Raw genomic sequence first — 20,646 nt, 5'->3', positions numbered from 1 at the left:
AGAAACTGAGTTTGACACCTGTGGTGTAGACGTAGCCTTAGACACTGTAAAAGTCACACTGCTTGGACTGTTGTACTATTTCCTAATTAACTGGTAAGAGGGTTTTGTCATCATTTTAATTATTAAAAATAATATATTGGTAACACTTTAGTATAGGGACTCACTATTACTCTCTCAGTTCTCACTATTAACCTTTCCTGCCTATTTGTTTATTAGTAATTAATACACATATTCTGCATGGTCTTATTCTATATACCTACAATAAACCTTATTACTTTAAAACAATAATAAGCAGCAAATTATGAGTTTATTGAGCTAAAGGTTATTAGAAAGCATTGCACATTAAAGTGTGACCAACATGTTTTATTCTCAGATGGATCTAATTGTACAGTTTATACTCTAAGTAGACATGTAGCACATACAAAAAACTAACACCTAAATGAATGAATATATAAATACTCACCGGCCACTTTATTAGGTACACCTGTGCAACTGCTTGTTAACGCAAATTTCTAATCAGCCAATCACATGGCTGCAACTCAATGCATTAGGTATTTAGACATGGTCAAGAAAATCTGTTGCAGTTTAAACCAAGCATCATATGGGACAGAAAGGTGATGTAAGATGGTCTGAGTATTTCAGAAACTGCTGTTCTACTGGAATTTTCATGCACAACCATTTCTAGGGTTTACAGAGAATAGTCCGAAAAAAAAAAATTCAGTGAGCGGCAGTTTTCTCGGAGCAAAGCCTTGTTGATGCCAGAGGTCGGAAAAGAATGGTAAGATTGGTTTGAGCTGATAGAAAGGCAACAGTAACTCAAATAACCACTTGTTACAACCGAGGTGTGCAGAAGAGCATCTCTGAAGGTAGGATCAGACTTTGGCGTCAGCAATATGAAAGCATGGATCCATTCTGCCTTGTATCAATTGTTCAGGCTGGTGGTGGTGGTGTAATGGTGTGGAGGATATTTTCTTGGCACACTTTGAGCCCATTAGTACCAATTGAGCATTGTGCCAACACCACAGCCTACCTGAGTATTGTTGCTCACCATGTTCATCCCTTTATGACTACAGTGTACCCATCTTCTGATGGCTACTTCCAGTAGGATAACGTGCCATGTCATAAAGCGTGAATCATCTCAGACTGTTTTCTTGAACATGACAACGAGTTCACTGTACTCAAATGGCCTCCACATTCACCAGTTCTTAATCCAATAGAGCACCTTTGGTATATGGTGGAATGGGAGATTGGCATCGTGGATGTGCAGCCGACAAATCTGCAGCAACTGTCTGATGTTATCAGGTCAATAGGGACCAAAATCTCTGAGGAATGTTTCTGTACCTTGTCGAATCTATGCCACGAAGGATTGAGGAAGTTCTGAAGGCAAAAGGGGATCCTACCCGGTACTAGTAAGGTGTACCTAATAAAGTGGCCAGTGAGTGTATATAATGCTTCACATATAGAGAGAGGTTTAAAAGAAATGACCAAATCAATAGAATAAGAACATTTTTATTCACAAGAAGAAAAAAAAAACAGTGTTATCCCAAGCTGCCATATAATACATTTATACAGAGGATCAGAAAATTCTTTACAAAACCAAAAAAGGTTAGAAAATATGATTTGATATGAAACATGATGCAACATACATTGTCAGCTTTCGTTCGAAAACAAATTTCGGTTTGGTGTTTACTCCATGTTCTTAAAGTATAGCGAATGCCAGCATAATCGTTACAAAATCCGAAAGATGATAAAGAATAAAGTCTAGAAAAAAATACAAATCTCATGCAGCATCTTGAAAAAGGGCCTGAGAGTGTGTTTGTAAAGGTAAATAAATCCAAGAAAAGGTTTCTGTTTCAGTAAATGTGGAATGAGATCTAAAGGTCAATCGCATAATTTGATGGACAAGTAACAGGAAAGTCATTTTGGCAGCTACATGTTAAAACAGTTCTATGAAGGTGTATTTGACATCAGAGAAATGCAAGTGGTCTTTAACAGCAGTTATTAAACAGCACACTGAGTGCTGAAAAATACCGATTTTACAGTCATGTGTACTAAATGCTTCCAGTTGCATTAGCTGAGGTTGTTGGATGCATAGGACTAAGGCTTGAATAAACATCCACAGTGTAGTCGGACCTACAATGCATCCGTACATGTATTTTTATGACAGTCTGACGTTCTTTAAGTCTATAAAAAGTGTTGTATTAGCATCAGATGTGCCGTTGAGCGGTCCACAGTGTTTAAAATCTCATCAGATATTTTTATGGCTATTTTTAAGACGCTGTTGTCTGAACGAATATGGGAAAGAGTCCTTCCTGTACCGCACAAATGTCACCTCCACCCCTGTTTAATCACACCCACAGCTCTTTAATGCAGCACACGCTGTGTCCACAGAGAAAGGCTGAGCTAGACATGTCAGGTTACACTGATGAATGCCCTTTGCCAAAGTATCTATTTAAAGTAAACAAGAACAAGAGGACAATCTGCATTTAATAGATTGCACCTCTCTAGCAATACGTGTCCATCGCTAGCATAACAGTGACACCAACTTGCATGTATTGAAGTGATCCGAACCATTAATGATGCTTAAGATTTTACATTCTTGGGAATTTTTTGTCATTCGTCATAATATACATTCATTGTGGCTTAGCAAATGTAGTACCAATTCAATTCAACACGATTTTTCTGGGAAATAAACATGTTAAAGGTAGATATGCATCCATTTCAAGTCCAGTTTTGAGAAGACAAGGCAACCAACCGAACACTTTTATGAAAACAGATTTGCGTCACATAGGCCTGCTCATTGCTGAGTGATACTGTGTTCTTCAAAAAGACAGATATTCCATTTGAAAGATAGAAAAAACACTCGGACAGTAAGTACAAGTACAACATAAGGCTCAAAAGGTTTAATAACAATATGCTGACAGATGTGATAGTTCAGGAGGCAAAGGCAGAGCGTGGAAAGTCAGCTAATTGCTCTCCTTCCGCACCCAAAATGATATTTCACACTATAAATATGCTATACAATGCAATAAAATAAATCCAAAATATGGTTTGGCTTGGGTATGCTGGTCTTAGCACTAGCACCAGTAGAAAAAATAATGATTGACAACAAATGTACAAAACAGTCATATGAAAAAGGCACTTTGCGGTGTGTTTGAATAACTCTTCGGTAAGCGAGAATGATTCTTCTCTTTCCTTGGGTAAGGAAATGCATCAAACGCATGAAAGCTTGTTGGCTTTCCATTCGAGTACGCCTATTCCACGTTTGTAATGAGGCACTGCATATAACCAGAACAGTTTTCTCTTCTCCAGGAGGCAACAAGTTCCTACTTCATGCAGATTTCAGTTTTCCATCATATTATTAAGATTTCTCAGAATCACCACTCCGGCTGCTACAGCTCATTATCCTTCCTTTCAGACATCCAGAGTCCTGTCTTACTCCATCTCTTTCTTGCTCTCCATCGATCACCACATCCCGTTCTTAAACCTCCACCTCTCGCGGTCCTTCCTGCACGTCAGACGAAACTCGAATATCAAAGCAGGTCACCATCATGACGCGGGACTTGCATAGGTTGACGCAGTATTCCAGTTCAGTTGTAGCCTGCTCCAATGCCTCCAAGTACTCCTGCGACTCCTGATCCAAATCCTGATCCACCTCAACTACAAACCAAACCAGAAGATGGTTATTGTTGCAAAGAAAAGGAATGTTGTCCGTTAAAACCAGTGTGGCCAAGCTGGCAAGACGGTAAAATACTTACACTCTCCTGTCCACTTGCTGGGATCCATCATTAGTCTAGACTTGGTGTCCTCCAGCTCTTCTTTCAGAGTCATATGCTTGACTCTGAGATCTCTGATTTGCTGTTGTCGTTTCTCAAGAACCTTCATTTTCGTGCTAAAATATATCAGGCCCTGTGGACAAAAGATAGATATTTTGGTTTAAAAATGGACATTATGGTGACAACCTTTCTCTTCTCTGTATGCACCAGACACTTTTCTATCAACACTCCATGTATCTGAAAATATACTGCAGTATTTAGTATTCTTATGAGTACTTCCTTTTATAAGCAATCCTTCCTTCTTAGAATCATTGTTCAATACTGAGTGTGCTTGACACACCACTTCTAGGACACACTCTTTCCTTCCCATGTGCTCCCTCCTACCATAGGAGGAGAAAAATTAAGTAAACTACATTAAAATTTGCATTAATATACTGCTATTCTCTCTGATAGTGTAAAGTGCTTCTTTTATCCTCACTTGTAAGTTGCTTTGGATGACATTATTCATACCACAAATGTTTGATTACAAGATTATTTTCTTTGACATTGACATTTGCTGCACAAGGGAACCATGGGATACAGAACTACAACAATGATGAGTTGTTTTCCAGGAATTGAAATGAAAGAATACTCGTGTTACAGTCTGGTTCACTTATACAATCAAGTTACATTCATGCCAATTACCTAGCACACCGTCTCAACAGCCTGAACTGACTGCTGAAACAAAGAATGTCACAATGTATACTAGGAAGTGGAGAAACATAATATACATGCACTACTATTATCCAGTAATACTATAATACCCCTGTGGCTGGAAAAACAGCCCTTTGCACTTATGCTATAGAAGGCATGTGACTCTTGGTAAGTCTTAAGCCACTGTCCTTTGCAATACCGTTTGGCTTTAAAAACTCTGATAGAAAAATTGAGGATTATCTTCTTGAAACTATTTGTGAATGTCACCCTTCTGATTCAATGATTGAAAAAAAATAACATGTTCCATTTTAGATCCCATCTTTTTCAACATAAAGCGGGTTAACGCCCTTAGCTATACATTATTTAAAATACTTTTTAAATAAAAAGTGGCAAGAGTTTGAATGTGATACATCAATCATACTACTATTTATATTTGTATAAGACTTTATACTTCTGCATCAAGCGTATGCGTATGGTCCAGAGCAACCTTTGTGCGGTCGCATAGCCCATGCTGTGGCTGACATCGAGGCTGATGTGCACCTCTCAAAAAATTTAACTACACGTTGCAACGATGCATAGCACAAGCTCTGTGATTGGTTGGCTTGGTACCGGTGATGAGCGTGGGCGGTGCTGAGAGCTGCAAGCCAAGTCTTGAGTTCCAGGATCTCCAGATGGAAACTTTTGTTTTGTGTTTACCTTTATGATTAAAGTTGTTGCATGTCTGCCGGTTCCCACCTCTAAATGAGTGAGTTTTAGCTAGTTGTAGCTTTCCGAAAAAACAAAATACCTGAGAAGAAACTTGACACAGAGGAATATAAAAGCTTTATGATTGTTTATGAGCATCAAAAGTGGCTGATCTGTTCGGCAAAATATTTGACTGTGTCACTGCATATCAAACGATTAAAGCGATATCTCCACTGAAACTGAACAGCGCATCATTGATGACGTAAGAATGCTCATTTATTCTTTGCCACGAGAAAATACCTAAATTGAATATAAATGCACTGAACTGGACCTCAGTGTGCAAGCAATATCCAGACGCTCATTCTAACCTCATCTGTCTTCTCCTGTCTTCTGCGCTGAAGCCGCTCCACGTCATCAATTTCATACACTTTGATCTCAAACGGCTCTTTCAATGGTCCGGACATAGGGGGAAGGTCCACCCACTGACCCGCGGTCCCAGTCTTCCCCAGTGATGAGGTGTCTGGTAAAGGAGCTGGGATGAGACGCCGCCTCTGGAGGCCTGGTTTATGGAGAGACATTGTAAAAATGTGAGATAAAAAAGTTCAATTGTGTGCAGATACTACAAGCAGGGATGCACAAAACTGGTATGCAGTTATGCATGGGGACATAGTACATAGGCTCATGTAACTTTGCCATGCTTGTGGTTTAGAGGAAAAAAACAAAATAAAGCTGGTCTCTGTGTGCAAGCACAGAGTTGCAAAAGCACCTGTAAACCATACCCGAGTCCAGAGATCAAATTTATGGATATGGGATGGGGGTCAATTGAACGGGGATGCAAGCCTAGCAATCTGGATAAATGTAAAAGTACTTTTGCTGATTGCATGGTTCCGCATATAAAAATCTCAGGTACAGCAATATATGCTAATCACATATTAAAAATTAAAGTTCAAGATACCATTTTTAAGCTAGAAATGATGAAATATATACAGCACATATTTAAAAATTGTGAAAATGGGCATTTATATATGAATTTGACAAGATGGCTGTGTCAGGAACTGTATGAGGATCAAGCAACATCTCCAGGTACTCCTTTGAGAACCAGATAAAAGAAGTTATGTGCACCCCTGCAAATAAGCACTCAACACTGCAAAAGCAAAACAACCTAATAAAAGGTTTCTTCATAGAAAAAAAAAAAACATACTACTTACCATTTGACCTCTTCTTGGGTACTTTGGAGCTTTTTGTGCGACCAGAGGAGGACATCCCACTTTCACTCATAGAGTCATGGGCTGAAGAAGCACTGCCAGTAGCCTCACTGTCACGAATCATGCTTTCATATCCACTGCTCCCTCCACTATGGTAGAACAGTGCGGTTCGTCCCATGGCAGGAGGTAGCTCTCCACTTAGCACACTACTGTTATCACTTCCATGTCCACTGCTGTAGCGCTGAGGTCTTCTGGGGGCTGTGATCTTACTATATGGAGATGGAAGAATGGGGATTGGGGTATGCTTGTCATCGTTGAGGTTCACTCCACTGTCATTGCCACTGTCAGAATCACCTGAGCCCCTTGTTTGTTTACTGGAAGGATTGGCTAATGCCAACTCACTGACACGACTATTTGCAGCCCGCATTGCTTGCTTGGTACCCATTATAGTTCCTCTTGTGGATTTGCTAGTGCCTCCTGCTGCTGATGCTGCTCCTGCTGCTGCTGCTCGAGGTAATGCAGTCTTTCCTGAAGGTGGAAGGTTGGCATTCCTTGTTGTAGGTGCTGCAAGAGACTTGGTGGAAGAGCTTAGAGCTTTGGAGTTGCTTGCAGATAAGGTACGAGCTTTGTTTGCATTAACAGGTATGGATCTTGCATTAAGACTACCTTTGACCATCCCACTTTTTAAAGAGGCTACTGGGTTTACACAAGAAGGTGAAGAGGTAGTAGTTGGTGAAGAGGTGGCAACAGGTGATCCAAATCTACTGATAGACTTGCTTGACTTGCTATTGAGACTAGCACCACTATTCTCCCGACTAAGGGCAGGTTTAGACCCCAATGATGATAAACTATCACATCTTTCTAGAGATATCTGGCTCCCATAAAGCTGTCCTGTATCACCTCTAGCTCCTCTAGCTTTGAGACTGGAAGTTGCTTTCATCAAACTATGTTCTGACTTTAAGTTAGATGCCCGTAAACTATTTGAATCACCTCGAGAGGAAACTTCAATGTCATCCTCTAAACCTGCAGCCCTTGGCGCTAAAGACTTTCCTGCATCATAAGCAGACTTTAAGGCACTTGAGGGAAACAGGATTCGGTTTTTTTGATCCAAACTGGATTTGCGAACTGGAGGAGGAGGTGGTGAGACATTGCCAGGTTTTGACATACTCTCTTCCTGCTTACTAGCTTTTCCACTTTTTCCTAAGGAAGACAATTTCAAACTACCCAATGAAGAGACAATTTCTTGAGCAAGCTTAACATCAATTGATGAATGGATAACTGGGACTGTCCCTAATGTTGTTGCACCTCGTCTGAGTTGTGGCATTTTGCTTGGGGGGTCAATTTTCCTATTGTTGCAAGATTTTTCACATCCATCCACTACCCTTTGGGATGGGTTTGGCCCAAGTGTTTTAGGGATTTTAGGTACACTGTTGCTGCTTGTGCCAGCTTTTCTTGCAGGAATTCCACTCATTCCATTTTTAACCAGTCTGGATGATGAACCTGAATTAGAGATTATAGAAGTCTCCATCGAAATTTCTCCTCTGTGCCATGGATCTGGTATGCAGTCTTGCCTTAGGGGTTCACGTCTCCAGTTGCTACTGGAGCTGCTTCCACTTATACTGCTACTCTGGGCAATGCATGAGGTAGGTTTTAATCTTCTGGAAAGACCACACTGCACAACTTGAGAATCTTGAAACGACTGGGGATCAGATATATGAATGGTATTTGCTTTTTCTAGTTTTGGAAAAAAATTTACAGTCAACTGTGGGGCTTCTGGAGAGGACGGGCACTTGTTAAGAGAGAGCTTGCTTGATATAGCACTATCACTTTCTAAATCTGAGAAGCTACAGCCACTATCATTTAAAGAGTTTTTGGGTTCCTTTTGTGTACTACTTTGGAACAAGAGAGAATCAAAGTAGAAATTGCTGTCTGGGCCAGTATTAGTACCTTGAGGGAGAAAGACATCTGCTGATTGGGCACCATCACTCTCCTGAGTGCAGACGCTTACCTCACTAAGCCATGAAGTGATAGAAGAACCACGGCTACCCAGTGAAGCAAATGTTTTCTCTTGTAATGGTGCCACCATTTTACCATTTGCCTCTGAGTTACCAACACTGCATGTATAGGCATCAAATTCATCATTGATACTGCTAATAATGCTTACTGGTCGAGATCCTGAGGCAAGGGCCTGTAATGAGCAATCACTATTGAAACTCACAATGCTGGAAGGCCTTCCACTGTCCACAATGCTGCCAATTGATAACTCTTCTACAAGAGTGAATACAAGCTCATCTTCACCATTTAGCTCCACTGGCTGTTTAAGGGTTACAGTTGTCCTCAATATGTCCTTCTCCATGCACCTCTCTCTAAGATTGGACCGCATTTCCCCAGGAGTCCTGGGATTAAGGTGATGGACCTTGACAGCAGAGTTTCCAATTGAGTCACCTCTTTTTTGATGGCTCATCCCAATTGGTGGTACCCTTGTGGCTGACTTTTCTTCAGTTTCACCACCATCCCTGACATAGTCTCTTTGTTGTGGGGGTGGGGGAGCAGGCTTGGGAAGCTTTTTATTGAAAAAAACCTTTTCCCTAACCACAGGCTCTGAATTTTGGGATATTATTGTTTTACTTTGTTTTCCTGTAGTGCACATGGATCCACTCTCTGACATTTGCACCTTTTCACCATCTGCACTTGTCCTACATACATTCTCACACATGTCACTGAGATCTTTGTCTGATGCGGCACTTTGCAGTTTGGAATGTTCTAATTTGCATTTGAGTTTTGGACTGCTGGGAAGTTTACTGGTTAAAGAAATAGATTTTGTGGATATACTGTCCTGTGTTGATGAAAGCACTTTGGTAGGAGTCTTGGGAGAAACCGAAATGCAACTTGACCCTTCTTTTAACTTGTTTGCACCATGGTCCATTTTCGGACTTCCAGAATTTTCTCCAGATTCCACAACAAAGGCTGTAGGTTCCTCACTTCCATCAATACATTCTAGCCGCTCTTGAAGTTCTGCAAAGGTGTTACACTTAAAGTGATCGCGATCAACTGGTCCATCTTTCCCTCGTTGCTTACGGTTAAGAGAAGGGATAATAGGAACAAAGGCTGGGGGTCCTTCGTTGTCGCTGAGTTCTCGATCAGAGATAGCAGCACCACCAGGGCCAACATAAATTACAGTGTCACACGACTGCTCGCTGCTGGAGGAATAGTCAGGATCACTGAGAAATGATGGTAGATCTGGGTCGAGGGCCACAGTCCGTGGGTGGAAGGGTCGCAAATGTGGTGGTCGACGAATTCTTCCTTCATCACAGGAACTCTCCCCTCCAGAAGAACTGGATGCATACTAAACAACAACAAAACAACATTTAAAAACTAAATCTGGCACTCTAATCTGACACATTGACTGTACACTTTGGGCAAATATTCCAAAAAGCCCAACAAACAGATTGCCTAATTATAAGGTGTTTTCAATAACTCATAAGCAATTCACCATGTGTTATTTTTTTCTTAAGACATTTTAAAACTAAATAATTATTTCTATCAAAGTATTTCTATTCTCTAGACAGCTAATTATGTTTAAATCTAATCCTCAACTAAACAATTATCATTTCTTGTGCATTCTCGAATCTAGCCAGTTAAAACTGTACCTTTGATTTCTTTTTCCTCATACGGTGAATTCTGGAAGCCAGCTGAATGGTGGTAAGGGACTCTGCATAATTGGCAGGGGAGTCAGAGATGTGGGCAATCATGGTTGTCCTGCAGTTGATATTCCCCAGAGAGTCTCGCAGTAACATTGTGAGCTTGCTATCCCTGGAAAAATAAATTTTCAATGTCAGCATAAACACAGGCTGATAGATTGTCAGCAGAAAGTAAGGTGTTTACTCAAATGCGGAGGGAGTCTGGCAGTTAACTGTTCTCTAAAAGTGCAGAACCATCGAAAGGTTCACTATACACCCCTGCCTTGATATTAATCACAAAAGGCTACAAAAATTGCAATTCTGCTAAATGTGCATAGCTTGTGAAATTGAGAGAAATCGCGCATATGTGGTCCTGACTAGATATTATTTTTTTTAACAGTTGTCTTTGAAAGAAATGCATAATCTATGAGCTCATCATCCATGAGCTCAGCAAAATACAGATAAACAGCAGTGCATCAGTCAAGCAATAAACCTGTCAACAGAAAAATCACAAGTACAAGCTTGTTGTTGGCATCTTTGATTAGCTTTTCAAATGCTTCAGTATTACATCTATTGAAGCACAACAGATCTCAGCCTTATCTTACATATCACAAGTTGTCATGCACATTCTGCAAATTGTATGTAGTATTACACTTTATTCTACACTGCCTACTGGTAGACATAGTAATACTAGATGCTAACACCACATCTACACACTTTGAACAACAGGACCCATTTTCTTATATGATTTACATATTCTTACCTGTATGGAACATGTTTGGCACCATTGGCCAAAGCCAGGATGACGTTTCCTAACGCGGTTAGAGACAAACACAGACCTCCACCTGCATCCCTGCTCTTACACAGCACCTTCTCACAGCTACCCAAGTCAATCAGATGCAATCTGCTTCTACCACCAGACACTAGAGAAAAAAGCGAGAGATAAAATGAGAGGTGGTCCCTGGGGTCCCACACTACAACTGGCACCAGTATACTGTCATTAAACAACTGGAATTTCAGGTCAATTTTACATGTGCTCTGCTTTGATCTGGCAATTGACATTCATGCAGACACTGGTATATGTTAATATACACACAATATTAGTCATAAACATTTAAAGAGAATCAAAGAGTTAATGATGACTAGTTTATGCCCAAAATTTGTTGCAGATAAACTACTTACATTTATGGAGTTTAGTTCCAAAGTTTTATAGTTGCAGACTTGACCAGATTTTAGTGTAAAAATATCTAATTCGGGGAAAAATACATCCAGCTTAGCCCTCTTTGAATTCGGAGATACAAATAAACGGTCAGCCCCACTCATTACTGATACCACTGACAATTTAAGATGCTGCCGGCACAGTTATACCACGCTGATGACACTCCCACACTGAGGTAGTGTCGGGCAGAGTGAGGAGTGGCAAATGCACAGACATATTAATAAACACCCCAAGAGAAGACTGGCGGCTGACAAGACTGTGTGTGATTTATTCATGAGTAAGTTACGCAGCTCGCTATGACTCAAAGATAGATCAAGCTGGCATAGTTAAACACCTACATTCATACTACACTCAATGTGAGACATAAATACACACGTGAGTCTCAGTAATGAGCTGTCTACTCTTTTTTTTTCTTGCCCTTTGGGTATGAAACATTGTTTATGTAAATGTGGAGTGGCAAAAGGCTAATGCATACCATTCCCAGTGATTATGTCTAGCAAATGACAATGAATCTGCACTGAAAAATGTTTAAGCATCTTCAAATAATTATTATTCAGTAACTAGTTCCACATTTATGTGATTTATTTATTTATTTATTTATGTATTTATTTATTTATTTATTTATTTATTTACATATTTATTTATTTATTTATTTATTATATACTATTTATTGTAGTTTATTTATTCATTCATTTATTTTTATTTTATTCTATACTATTTATTTTATTCTATACTATTTATTAATTCATTTTATTTTATTTTATTTTATTTTATTTTATTTTATTTTATTAAAAAATACTATAATATTGGCTGGATTTGCATTTGAAATGTTTATTAGATATAAAATGTAATCGTTCATTTAAAGTATTTAAAGTTCATTTTTGCTGACTTAATAAAACATGTTTCTTGAAACACTATATTAAATGATGTTTTAAGACAATCATTCAAACCAAATAGACATTATTTCCTCTAAACTTGAGAATTTAACTTGAATGGAAAATCATATTTTGGTTTTAAGTGAACAAAATTGTCACTTCCTGCAAAACTATAGCATAAAGTTCAAACTTTACCGCAATTGATGCAGCCTGTGTCTCTTTTTGGCTGATGTTTGGAAATGTGATCATGTGACAGTTTTAAGGGTTCATTTAACCAAAACATTTAAGCAGTGGACATTCAGAATGATTGCAACAACATTTGAGATGATGGGCATCGGACATTGGACTGCTGGTCAGTAGAATTTTCACAAGACATGACCTTGATGTGATATTTAATTTGATTAATGTAAATAACTATGTCACAATTTATTTAATTTGCAACTATCTACAAAATAAAATAAAATAAAATAAATATGCATCAAATGAGAGCACTTTTTAATGTGTGTATATATATATATATATATATATATGTGTGTGTGTGTGTGTGTGTGTGTGTGTGTATATATATATATATATATATATATATATATATATATATGTGTGTGTGTGTGTGTGTGTATATATATATATATATATATGTGTGTGTGTGTGTGTGTGTATATATATATATATATATATATGTGTGTGTATATATATATATATATATATATATATATATATATATATATATATATATATATATATATATATATAACAGAAAAAAAAACACAAGATCTTCATTCATGGGGGAATTACAATCATTTTACTCTCTGCAAAATCATAAAAAAGGACAAAGGGTGAACACACATTATGTTATTACACATGATGATATAGAGAAATGTTAAACCTTTAACTACTATTATTATATTTGTGAATAGCAGTAACCTACCCTTTTATTTTGTCTGCTTTCTGCTGCTGCTTTTGATATCGGTGGGTTTGATGAAGCCATTGAAAGACACCTCCATTATTATACATTGACCAACACTGTATTTACCTATGCAAATTAGCACGGTGACGGCAAAGTGACAGGTTCCTCTATACCACGATTAGAGCTGTTAGCTGCTCATGAATTATTACCATCTCTTAAAATTCCCATTAAAGTTTAATGAAGTGGTCAAAGCAGACATGATTGATTTCCCTCCTACCATGATGGAGCGAGAAGCAAATTGAAGGGATTCTGGTAACTCTTTGATTTGGCCTGTAATATCACAGCTATTAGATTAATAAGCTTGGGATCTGTTTTGCATTTCACTGGGAAAATGCAGAGGAGGAGGAGACGGAATTAGACTAGACTGAGTATAATCGATTTAGTACATGCAGAGTCTTCATCAACAGCAATAGCAACCTCAAATTACGAACACAATACTTACTTCCTCCCTTGCCGGTCTTTTCCATGCGATACTGGTAGATGTGTAAGGTGAACAGCATGTGTGAATTGCGACGATCTTCTTCATCAGCATCCGGACGGTTGGTGCTACGGGCAGCGATGGCAGCGTCGAGAAAGAGCGCAGCCTTTTCTGCAGTGGGAGCCCTTAATTCACACTGGTTCTGGAGCTACAAGATGGAAACAATGTTTAAGTTTATGTATCATATGTTTCACATCATGGGGACAAAATGTCTCACAGACTATAGTAAAAGCAGCCCTCCCTCATGGGAACTTTTTTTGTGCAAATAAGAGAAAACAGCGTATAAACCATATAGAATGCATTTTAAAATGTAAAAATGCTGAATATTTTCAATAAAGGTTCTGTTAAAAGCATGATTTGTGGTAAGGAAATAAATTACACAGTATTTACAGTATAAAATCATTAAAGTAAGAATTAATTCTGTTATAACAAAGTCCCTTTAAGGCAAGTCATTTCACTCGGCGGCCATCTTTAAAACATCTCTCGGACAGTATGCTCGGGCATTCTGTTTGAATGAGGAAACATCGAATTCTCCAAAACCACTGTCCAAGCATACGATTGAATTTCATATTAGGAATCACCAATACGATTAAACAACAGCCGTCTATGTAGTTTCATTTCTAAATGTCCAAATCAAAAACAGCCCTATCATACACCCGGCGCAATAAGGCGCAAGACGTGTTTCTATGACATGTTGCTAATTTCAAACCCTAATTTTCCCGTTTTCTACCATGTTGTTTAAATAGCAAATCCATTTGCGCCACTTTGTGGACTCAAGGGTGTTTCAGTCTAGATAAGAGGTGTGTTAAGGTTGTTGGTGCGTTGCTATTTTGAAGAACTAAAATAGACTGAGCTATTGACCAGCTGAGAGCAGGTCTAAAGTCCAGCGCAGAACACGTTAGTTGTGTGCCTCGCTTACACATTGTTTAATACACACAGGATGTACAGCAATACACACATATCTTTACAAATGAAGAAGAATTAAAGGAATAAAATATTACAAAAATGATTATTTTCTACATAAATATAAACACCACTACCTCCATGCCTTCTTCATGTCGGGGGGCTTTTTTCAGTTTATTCATGACAACTTGCTTTTGTATAATGTTGTAATTATTAGTATTATTATTTATTTTATGCATATTTATATTTGTTTTATTAAAAACAAGCTTAGATTTTCCCACCTGTCAGGTTTTAGACCATATGGGGCACAGCACATGTGTTTGGATATAACTCAGTTTTTTGACCACACTTCGTTATTATTGTTCATTTATTCATTTGCTGGAAATTAGAACGGAATTTAGAAATAGTTTTGAAACAAATTGTTGCCCTTAACAAACAAAATGATTTATATCTAACGGATGCCTGTGCGTACAACATGTCTCCTTATCCACGAAAGAAAGTGAAAGTGAAAGTAAAGAATGAGGAGGCTCATTCTCTCATTATTGCACTGCAGATGCTCTGTTTAACTGTTTTCTCACTAGTGAAGCATTAAGTTTTTCCACTTACAGAGTCCGCCATGTAAATAGCAAACGCACCATGGTGCGACGCAACTGACTCCTAAAGGGAATAGGAGATAAAACTCTCATTGGTTTAATCTCTAAACACACCTATAACTCATTAATAGAACAAGCTCAACCTTGTTAGACCATCCGCCCCAGCGCAAAGCAGATTTTTCCATCCTTAAAATAGCAAAAGTGCTAATAGTGCTAATAAGCTTAAGATAATAGTTGTATGCAAGTGAGGAAAAACGAAAGTAAAGAAGAAATGAGGTAAAAAAGAGAATTAAAAAGCTATGACGGAGTTCCACATACAGTGTGTATTTGTAGTATTTTCTGACACTCATCAAGATTACATACAAAGTCAACACAAACACGCCAATAGAGGCAAATTTGAATGAATGTGCCACACGTTTGCCTAAAATGTGTCTTCCATGCAAGTTCACAAAGTGAAGAACTCATGAAAAACATCCTGCAAGTACACACAAAGTGAACCGAGCATTGCATTTACCCCAGATTTAGATTGGCCCTGGGTTAAATAGTAAGTGTGGAATCCCCTTATGCCTGCATACAGCAATAGATACAATTTTTAAATGTCAGAAGCAGTACCAACACAATCGTCCTAGCGTGTCTTATGTATTATCTCCAGTTGGAGTTCACAAAGAAGGAGATCAAGATAACTGAGCCAGTTCTAGGCAATTAAATCAAATCTCTGGAGCAATCAGAGAAACAAATACACCCAAAGAGAGACTAGGATTACTGATGAGAGTGAGGGCTGGATAAAGAGGGCAGAGGGTGACACGTCTGCCTCTGAGAAGAGTTTGATGGAACATGCATTCAGCATATTTATAGACTTCTTGGAGCAAACAAGTAATTAGTCTGAATGGAATGGGCCACTTGTCTGCTTGGTATTAGAAGCTAAATTATCTTCAGTGTGACAAATTACTGAGTTGTACAATGACTTTTGCCATTTACGCTTGTGCGCTTTTCATTTTAAAACACATACGTTAAGTTTAGTTTAGTTTAGTTTAGTTTAGTTTAGTTATGCTTAGCTTAGCTTAGCTTAGCTTATCTTAGCTTAGCTTAGCTTAGCTTAGTTTAGTTTGGTTTAGTTTAGTAGTCTTCTACCTGAGAAAATTGAGCTTTTTTGAATACACTAAAGACCACTTTTTTGTTTGAAAATGCTGGTGTGCCATTTTAGAATAGATAGATTGAAATAAACTTTTTTTAAATTGGCGGCGTTGCTATCCATAGTCCATTTTTGTTGAGGCGCATCTTTGGAATGGTTTTCTAATGGCCGCAAGCATTTTGCGGGCTGCTTATGCGCCCTGCACGCCTCGCATTTGTGGCGTTACACGTTGTGTGCCCACAGTTCACAAAAAGTCAACTCTGAGAAAAAAAAAGTGCATTATGTCAGTCGCGTCTTTTTCATTCTCCAATAAAATGAAAGCAGAAGTGGGTTTTCGTTGAGATGACTGCAGTGTTTGTATTGTCAAGATGACTACAGAGACTCTTAAAGATGGAGGAAAGACTAGTGGTCACTGTTTCGAGTTATCTGGACCTGTATGACTTCACAAATCATGAATATTACTAAATATTACAATGATAACAATATCAACAGCAGTGCTCGCGCACAATACGCAGCTGATTCAGTTGTTGCCTAGCAACATAAAAAAAGTGCAAAACACTTCTTTTTTTCTTGTCAACAAGAAAGTCAGTGCAGTGCACCTCACATTCTCAGACTGGAAAGTACATTTGGTGTGATTAGCCTCTTAGGTTGTATAGTGTTTTTTCAGAAACACAGTAAAAATTGCAGTCTGAACGAAGAGGCATCAATTAAAAAAAATTTGCCAAAGGCATTTGTTTTTAAATTCCGCATTTATTGTGTTTTGCACAATCAAAATTGGCACTCTTTGTTTAGTCACAAGAAGTTATAAATGGCAACAAAAAGCACGAGCGAAAAAGTGTCCTGTTGTGCACAGGCCTTAAATCGCCATTTTAAAAAGAAAGCGCACTAGTGTAAACACAGTCTAAAAATGGCAGTTGATTCAACTCTATTTTGGGTAAAATATGGACAAATCCAACTGTTCTATTAAATGTTCAATTAAATTTGTAACACAACTATTGAGTTTGTCCATATTTGACATAAAATTGGGTTAAAGAACTATCAATTTATAAAGGGTATATTTCAAAAAGCAGTCATCAGAAGCAGGTTCCTTCACAATAATAGTTGGCTCTTTACCGCAGTGCTCACTGACCACCTGTAAGTAAAATGACACTGTAAAACCAGTGTAAACACTAAAGACAGGAGAGAAGGCTTACAATCCCACTCCCCAGATTTGAACTTCACAGGCCTCTAGGCAGCCTTTGATGTGCTGCTTCATATGGACCCCCCAAAAAACAACATCTGATGCCAACACCTGGCAGCGCTTTTAACTATTCTCCATCTACCCCCAAACTATACCTACCCCCTCCTGAAATTTACCCCCATCCAATCGAAGGTAAGAGGGGGGAGGGTGTAGCCGAGCAGCAGCTCACCCAGATGGATCCTGATGGAGCACTGAGTAAAACAAGAACCACCACAACATCTGGCCTTTAATTTCAGATTTAGTGATTAAACTCAACTAAAAGTATTCTGCTAAAGGTTCCACTATGAAATGAGGTGTACGCAAAAACTGTATAAATTATTATATGAAAATTATATAATATAATTAATATAAAATAATATAATAAAATATAATATAATATAATATAATATAATATAATATAATATAATATAATATAATATAATATAATATAATAAAATATAATATAATATAATGTAATATAATATAATATAATATAATATAATTAATATAATTAATATAATATAATGTAATGTAATGTAATGTAATATAATATAATATAATAAATATAATATAATATAATATAATAATATAATATAATATGATCTAATATAATATAATATAATATAATATAATATAATATAATATAATATAATTAATATAACATAATATAATATAATAATATGATATAATATAATATAATATAATATAATATAATATAATATAATATAATATAATATAATATAATATAATTAATATAATATAATATAATATAATATAATATAATATAACATAATATAACATAACATAACAACATAACATAACATAATATAAAATGAAATAATATAATATAATATAATATAATATAATATAATATAATATAATATAATATCATATAATAAATATAATATAATATAATAATATAATATAATATGATATAATATAATATAATATAATATAATATAATATAATATAATATAATATAATATAATATAATATAATATAATATAATATAATTAATATAACATAATATAATATAATATAATAATATGATATAATATAATATAATATAATATAATATAAAATAATATAATATAATATAATTAATATAATATAATATAATATAATATAATATAATATAATATAATATAATATAATATAATATAATATAATATAACATAACATAACAACATAACATAACATAACATAATATAAAATGATATAATATAATATAATATAATATAATATAATATAATATAATATAATATAATATAATATAATATAATATAATATAATATAATATAATATAATATAATATAATGTAATATAATATAATATAATTAATATAATATAATATAATATAACATCATATAATATGATATAAAAGTAATATAAATATTTACTGAACTGCACAATGCTGAAACAAAAATAAATTGATTATATTATCCTTATATTAAAATAACCAGAAAAGTAAAGTTCATAGACAAACTTAATGGTGGATTGAGAAAGCCTAGCCTGAAAGTTTATAGTAGTTTTAAGAAGTTTTTTAAAACAGTAGGTGGTTGATTGGATGTTCTGAGTGTTTGCTTCGGTGTTGCTAGTTGGTTGCTAGGGTGTTCTGAGTGGTTGCTAGGTGGTTGCTAAGGTGTTGCTAGGTGGTTGCAAAGACATTGCTAGGTGGTTGCTATTGTGTTGATAGGCAGTAGCTGGGGTGTTCTGATTGGTTGCTAAGCAATTGTTAGGGTGTTTCTAGGTGGTTGCTAAGGTGCTCGAGGTCATTGCTAAGGTGTTGCTAGGTGGTTGCTAGGGTGTCTGAGTGGTTGCTAGGTGGTTGCTAGGGTGTTCTTAGTGGTTGCTAGGTGGTTGATAAGGCATCACTAGATGGTTGCTAGAGTGCTGCTAAGGTGTTCTAGGTCATTGCTAAGGTGTTGCTGTAAGTGGTTCTTCGGGTGTGGCTTGTAAGTTGAAAGGTCATCAGTGACTGACAGATTAGTAGTCTGAGTTAAATGAGCTCAACCTTAAAGGGGGTCACACACCAGAAGCGCCGCTCACAGCACCACCCAGCGCCATACATTTCAGGATTCTAAACATAGGTTTCTATCAGGGTACACACACCGGCGCCGCAAGTCGACGGCTGTCGGCGGCGCCCAGCCACAACTCAAGGCGCTGTTCATATTCCTGCGGCGCCACAGAGCGCCATCTGATTACTTTCATGTTAAATATCATGCAAATGTGCGCATCTGGTGTGTAATAGTTTTAACTGTCATGTGCACGCCGTGTCGCGGCGCCGAGCGGCGCTTCTGGTTTGCGACCTGCTAAAGTCTGTATGACAGTCTGGTACAAAGTTATGAGGTCATAAAATTTGGTCCGATGTTAGGTCAATGAGACTTTTCTGAATTTTCCATAAAAAGTTTTGGGAAAACTGTAAGTCGGATCAGTTGGAAAAGATAACACAACTTAATTCAGGACAGTTTGGAGGTTTGGAGTTAGTTTGGTGGTTGTAGTATGAAGGGTCTAGGAGGAGATACGTTATTAAAATAGTCTAAGAAGAAGAAGAAGAAGACGGAAGAATAATAATGTTATGTATAACAGAATGTTAGCTTTCTTAAGCCACCTTATTGATATTAAAAATTATACATTTTTATTTTTAAATTATAATAAAAATTATAATATTAAAAAATGAATAAATAAGATTTAAAATTATTAAAAAAAATGTAAATACAAATTTATATTAAATAATATCAATATATTTAAGTCTTAAATTTTTATATTAGAATATATTAGAGTCTAGCTTTATTAGATGGGATGTAAATATGATATATCACTAATTAATGGTTTTATTCAATAAAGATAATTGCAAAAATCTGTAAAGATGCAGAGAGATTAAAAATACAACATACATATAATAAAAAATACATAAAAAGATCATAATAATAACAAATGTTTTCTCAAAAATAAAAACTAGGTGTGCTTTGCCAAGTAAAAAAAAATGACAGCAGACATGTTGTTACTGACCTGAGTGCCACAGATGGGGTCCTCCCGCAGGTAGACTCCAGGAGACTGGCCGTCCTGCAAACTGCCGGTAGGAACATCAGAAAGCAGGTCCTGCAGGCTCTCGTCCTTGCCATAGATCTCTACAGCTGACACTCGTACGGAGAAGCGTGTGCCAGTCTTCTCCTTGCGCTCGTTGATGAGTTTGAAGAGCCAGGAGATGGCACAGGGCGC

General features: G+C 36.8%; 1 protein-coding gene across 2 annotated transcripts in view; it reads right to left on the bottom strand.

Moving 5' to 3' along the window:
* Positions 1–1,493: 1,493 nt before the first annotated feature.
* The window catches only part of kif26ab (kinesin family member 26Ab), a 182,380-nt gene continuing 163,227 nt past the window's right edge, over positions 1,494–20,646 (bottom strand). For both annotated transcript variants that reach the window (XM_056476627.1, XM_056476628.1), the window contains 8 exons: positions 20,437–20,646; positions 13,542–13,725; positions 10,802–10,961; positions 10,009–10,171; positions 6,362–9,704; positions 5,522–5,712; positions 3,759–3,909; positions 1,494–3,660 (listed from right to left, as the gene is read on the bottom strand). The exon at positions 20,437–20,646 is cut by the window's right edge and continues 53 nt beyond it. In XM_056476627.1, coding sequence (XP_056332602.1) covers positions 3,482–3,660; positions 3,759–3,909; positions 5,522–5,712; positions 6,362–9,704; positions 10,009–10,171; positions 10,802–10,961; positions 13,542–13,725; positions 20,437–20,646 — 4,581 coding nt within the window. In that variant the 3' untranslated portion in view covers positions 1,494–3,481. The remainder of the gene's footprint in view (positions 3,661–3,758; positions 3,910–5,521; positions 5,713–6,361; positions 9,705–10,008; positions 10,172–10,801; positions 10,962–13,541; positions 13,726–20,436) is intronic.

The sequence above is a fragment of the Danio aesculapii genome, chromosome 17 (genome assembly GCF_903798145.1).
Source record: "Danio aesculapii chromosome 17, fDanAes4.1, whole genome shotgun sequence".
Lineage (NCBI taxonomy): Eukaryota > Metazoa > Chordata > Actinopteri > Cypriniformes > Danionidae > Danio > Danio aesculapii.
This window is presented reverse-complemented; position numbering and strand designations above follow the sequence as displayed.